Below are 5,035 nucleotides of genomic sequence, written 5' to 3'. Positions count from 1 at the left end.
AAAAAAAAAAAAAAAATTTTAATTTTAAGGACATGAGGAAAAAATAAAGTTTCATAATTTAAAATCACATAATGTAGAAATGCTGAATTTCATTCAGATAAATTTGTTAATATTGTCAAGGCAAAGCAAAACAATATAATTTTTTTTGAAGATAGTCTTACTTTGTTGCCCCCGGTAGAGTGTGATGGCATCATAGCTCACAGCAACCTCAGACTTTGGGCTCAAGGGATTCTCTTGTCTCATCCTCCCAAGTAGCTGGGACTACAGGCACCCACCACAACGCCCAGATATTTTTAGAGATGAGGTATCACTCTGGCCCAGGCTGGTCTTGAACCTGTGAACTCAGGCAATCCACCTGCCTCAGCCTTCCAGATACCAGGATTACAGGTGTGAGCCACCACACCCAGCCTTGCAAATTTCAATTTTTATCCTCAAAAGTAACTTTCAAAAAATATATACTTTTGCTTTGATCTAGTTTTATTCAACCAATTGTGTGCACTTACTGGAATATAGTTAACTGATCGCTGTGTACAAACCAAATCTTATTAAAATAAATTCAACTATAATAAAAATCTTCATGTTCTTTCATATTGATTTCCCAGCCAGTGGCCTACCTTAAGTTTTAACAGATATTCTGACTAGAAAAATTTTTTCTAATCAGTGATAGAAACTTATGAATGGGTCCATGGAGTTTGTCATAACAGACATTTACATATTCAGTCAACAGCATTCTGATTCTGTATATGACCAAGGAATTGGACAAATGCTGGCCAGACTTTCAAAAATGTTTGCCTAATGATACCCCCTAGCTTCCTAGGTTATGATTGTATGATGTTCTATACAGCTATATCCAGATAGATTTATTAGAAAAAAAGATAAGTACATGCAATTTTTTTCTTGTAAGGACTCTTTCCTCCCTATCTCATCCATCCATCCATCCTTTCATTCATTCATCCAATTCTTCAATAAACATATGTTGATCCCCTATGTGCCACATAATGTATTATACTAAGTTTCAGGGAATTGCTAAACAAGACAAAGATCCCTTTCTCTAAGAATTTACTGTCCACTTATTTTTTGAACATACATGAAAATTAAAGTTTTCTCCTTTTTAATTCTAATTTACAGGTTTCTTTGTTATTACAAAATATTTCAAATGTCCAGAAATTTACCAAAAATAATACAATAACCATGTACCTACCACCCAGATTTAGCATTTTGCCATGTTTGCTTCACATGTCTCCAGATATTAACAAACAATTTTTAGTGCTTATATATATTACCATGTATATTTTCTATTTATTGTATACGTATAGGTCTGTAAAGAATATATTGTTTTATGTTTTTTGTTATACATAAATGATTTTACATGGTACATACCATTTTGCAATCTTGTATGTCTCTGTTTACTCAACATTATATTTGAAATAGCCCCATTTGATGCATGTGAATATAGTACACTTTGTTGATGTGTTATATAGTACTCAATTTTGTGGTACTCCATAAACCACATTAGTTTTCCATACTTTTGCTGATACATACTTAATTGTTTCCAATTGTTTAGTATTATGAACAGTAGCTTCCTGAGCATCATTATATATATTTTCTTGAATACATATTTGACCAGTTCTATAAGGTATATACCATATAATAGATTTACCAGATCATAAGATATGTACATTTTTTATGTGACGAACATGTAGCTGTGATGACTGAATTGTTTATAAATCTATTTTTAAGTAAGGTAAGGTTTTAAGTCCTAGTGCTAGGCTATTGAATTCTTAGCTCGTCTATTATTTGATTTTTACTGTACAGTATTTAAATTCTCTACATTTTTATCTAAGCAATAATAGATAGTGGGTGATCTCATTTTATTAGAATTTTATTATCATTTTATCTTTTATAGAGGTTTAGGCATAAATGAACACATTGGCAAATTATACAAGCTTTTAAAATGATAAATGAACATTAATTTTTTGACATTTTAAGTCAGTCTTCAAATCAGTTACTTTTATACACACTTTAAATTAGTATCAAGTACTTGATTTTAATAACTACTTTAGTGACTTGAGAAACTATGGTACTTCCTTTAATTATTTTGTTGTTAAAGCTATGAATTTCACTTAACTTTATGATCTATGTTAAGAGTGTTAGCTTAACCAAGTATTTTTAAAAGTTTTTATATACAGATTTAAAATATAATGATGAATATAAGTCTTTTTTGCCTTGAAATAGTTTATAATTAAACAAATGAAATGCCACAAATATAAACAGACCTTTGAGAAGAGCCGAGTTTTGTAAATGCTAGAGCTTTGTTTAGTTAGTAAAAGAATTAGGAAGCTATATTGTATCATTCTTACATCTATCTCATGTACTTTTAGAACTAAATTGCATTTTGGGGGACCACAGATGTATCATGCAAGGAGTATCCTGGTTTAAATTCTGAAGTGCTTTCACTCCTACTTGCTTCACCTTGAAATCGTCTAAAAAGAAGTTGGCACATTATTTTGCGAATGTTACTGGACATCAGGAAATACATGACTGGATCTAAGCAGCTATTGAAGGATGAGAGAACAAGCATGATCTCATTGGTTTTGTGAACAATCTCCTTCCAGTAGCAAGATGATACATTTAGTTGTGAAGAAATGTAGATGAATCGAAAGGCATGATAGGGAACAAAACATACAGTGAAAATGATAAGTACGATAAAGGAATTGCGGGCTGTAGTGGCATATTTACCAGAATTAGGAAATTTTGATCTCCGTTTAGAAATCCTCAATAGATTCTTACCAATCTTAATATATGAAAGGATTATTAGTAGGAAAATTAGCCAAAACATTACCACAAGAATGAAGTTAAAAATTGCTTCTCCTTTTGCGTTATGCTTATCTCTGTAATGGAAACACATTGTGGAATTATGCCCTCCTTTCTTAAGTGTTAAAATAATCATGGTTAAAAATCCAGCAAGTGCAACTGTCCATACTGTACAGCAAACATAAATACTTTGTTTGGTTGTTATTGCCTTCCGTTGTTGTATAGACTTGTTAATTTTTATGTAGCGATCCAAACTGATGAATCCAAGCAAAATAATACTAATGTACATGTTCATATAAAATAGTGTCCCCACAACTTTGCACAGAATCACACCTAGTGTCCACTTGTTTTGGTTAATGTGATACATTATTCGGAAAGGGAGGCAGAAAATGAGTAGGAGGTCTGCAATGGCTACATTCAGTAGGTAAATTTGAATGGAATTTCTTTTGCGGTGGATACCCAGAAATACATAGAGGGCGATTATGTTCCCAACCAGTCCCACAATGAAAATAACAGAGTAGAATGTTGTTAACACAGTAGATAGTAATGCTTCATCCATGGGACAGGCAGTAACATTTGGTGCTCCTGAGAAATTTTTTGGCAATGGGTCGCTGTGATTAGTTATAAAGTATGTTCCATGGGAAGAGTAAGGCCAGCTGCCGACTGAAGTCGTCGTCATTGTTACAGTGTGACTTGTCCTTATCTTCTGTAGGGATCAAAAAGTGAAGGTGCTAAATAACATTTTCCTTCTGTGTACTTCTTACGTCTTCAGATTTTTTTCCTACAACAGAATGTCAAACATTGAGTCATTTGCATTTTTTGTTTTTTTTAGATGAATATCTTACTTTGTCACCCCCAGCTAGAGTGTAGTGGCACAATTATAGCTCACAGCAACCTTAAACTCCTGGGCCCAGGTGTGTGCTACTAAATCTGGCTAAATTTTTTTATATTTTTAGTAGAGATGGGATCTCTTGTTCAGGCTGATCATTAGCTCCTAACCTCAAGCAACCCTCTAGATTACAGGCATGAGCCACTGCACCCAGCCCTCTCTGTTATTTTAATAATAGTTATTTTAATTCAAAGCATAAATAATACATGATTCAGGCTGGTGGCACCCATAGCTCAGTGGGTAGGGTGCCGTCCACATACACTGAGGCTGGTGGGTTTCAACCTGGCCCAGGCTAGCTAAAACAACAATGACAAGTGCAACAACAAAAAAAATAGCTTGGTGTTGTGGCGGGCTCCTGTAGTCCCAGCTACTTGGGAGGCTGAGGTAAGAGAATCACTTAAGCTCAAGAGTTTGAGGTTGCTGTAAGCTGTGATGCCACAGCTCTTTACTGAGGGTGACCTAGTGAAACTCTGTCTCAATAAAAAAAAAAAAAAGATCTCATGGAGTGTCCTGCTCTAGCCTTTCCTAAGGCTCTGGCATACCTTCAATATATGAAGGTTGGCTTCATATATTATATTAAAATAGTTAACTATGGCTAGCTCTTTCTACATTGTTATGGGATTAGAAATGGATGTGAAGAGAAATGACAGCTCATATTTTTCAAAGACGAGCATCAATTTCTCTAAAATAAGCTGGGTCCCTTCTAACCCTGCCCAGCTTCAGAACTCCTTCTTGCCTTGACTCCTTGCCTCATATGTGCCATCTATTCATTTGACACACACGTATTGTCTCATGGCATGTGACAAGTAAATTGTGATAGCCTCTCATTCCTCAGTGAGAATAGGGGAGAGAGTCCTAAATCTCTTCCTTTTCAACCTAAGACCAAGGTAAGGGTGTTGATTTGCCTATAGGAGCATACAGCTAGCATAACAGACCAAGAAGGCACAGTACCTGCCTAGTTACACAGACTCTTGTAACACTGCACAGGAGGACAAAGTAGCCAAACAAAGCCCAGTCAGGTGACAGCTGCCAGTTAGCCACTCCCGACCTAGAAGTACAGGGTGATAATGTAAGTGGGAAACCAGATGTGCAATCCAAAATTTTGAAACTAACCTGAAAGTAATTTTAAGGCCTAAATATGCCCTGCCTTAGGTAATTTGAGACTGTTGCTAGAACTTTCTAAGAGAATATATGAATCCTCTTTGTGGTTTACAAAGCTACTTGATTTTGGCCCTTTCCTGGGCATTGATTGCTGTGAAAGACTCATTCTGAGAGCTTATTATAAAGAGCTAGAAGACCCAGGAGAAGGTTCTTGGAGGTCTTATCACATTT

The 5,035-nt window shown here is 35.1% G+C and overlaps 2 protein-coding genes across 5 annotated transcripts in view; one reads left to right on the top strand and one right to left on the bottom strand.

The window, feature by feature from the left end:
* Nucleotides 1-5,035, top strand: part of CASK (calcium/calmodulin dependent serine protein kinase) — a 406,622-nt gene that overhangs the window by 235,479 nt on the left and 166,108 nt on the right. The gene's annotated exons all lie outside the window — the stretch shown is intronic.
* GPR34 (G protein-coupled receptor 34) lies at nucleotides 2,231-3,502 on the bottom strand. Its single transcript, XM_012812168.2, has one exon. The coding sequence runs from the start codon at nucleotides 3,491-3,493 to the stop codon at nucleotides 2,384-2,386; it is 1,110 nt and encodes a 369-aa protein (XP_012667622.1). The 5' UTR covers nucleotides 3,494-3,502; the 3' UTR covers nucleotides 2,231-2,383.

The sequence above is a fragment of the Otolemur garnettii genome, unplaced genomic scaffold (genome assembly GCF_000181295.1).
Source record: "Otolemur garnettii isolate 467f Iridium unplaced genomic scaffold, OtoGar3 scaffold00192, whole genome shotgun sequence".
In the NCBI taxonomy this organism is placed as follows: domain Eukaryota; kingdom Metazoa; phylum Chordata; class Mammalia; order Primates; family Galagidae; genus Otolemur; species Otolemur garnettii.
Note: the sequence above shows the minus strand (reverse complement) of the source record. Positions and strands in the feature narration are given on the sequence as shown.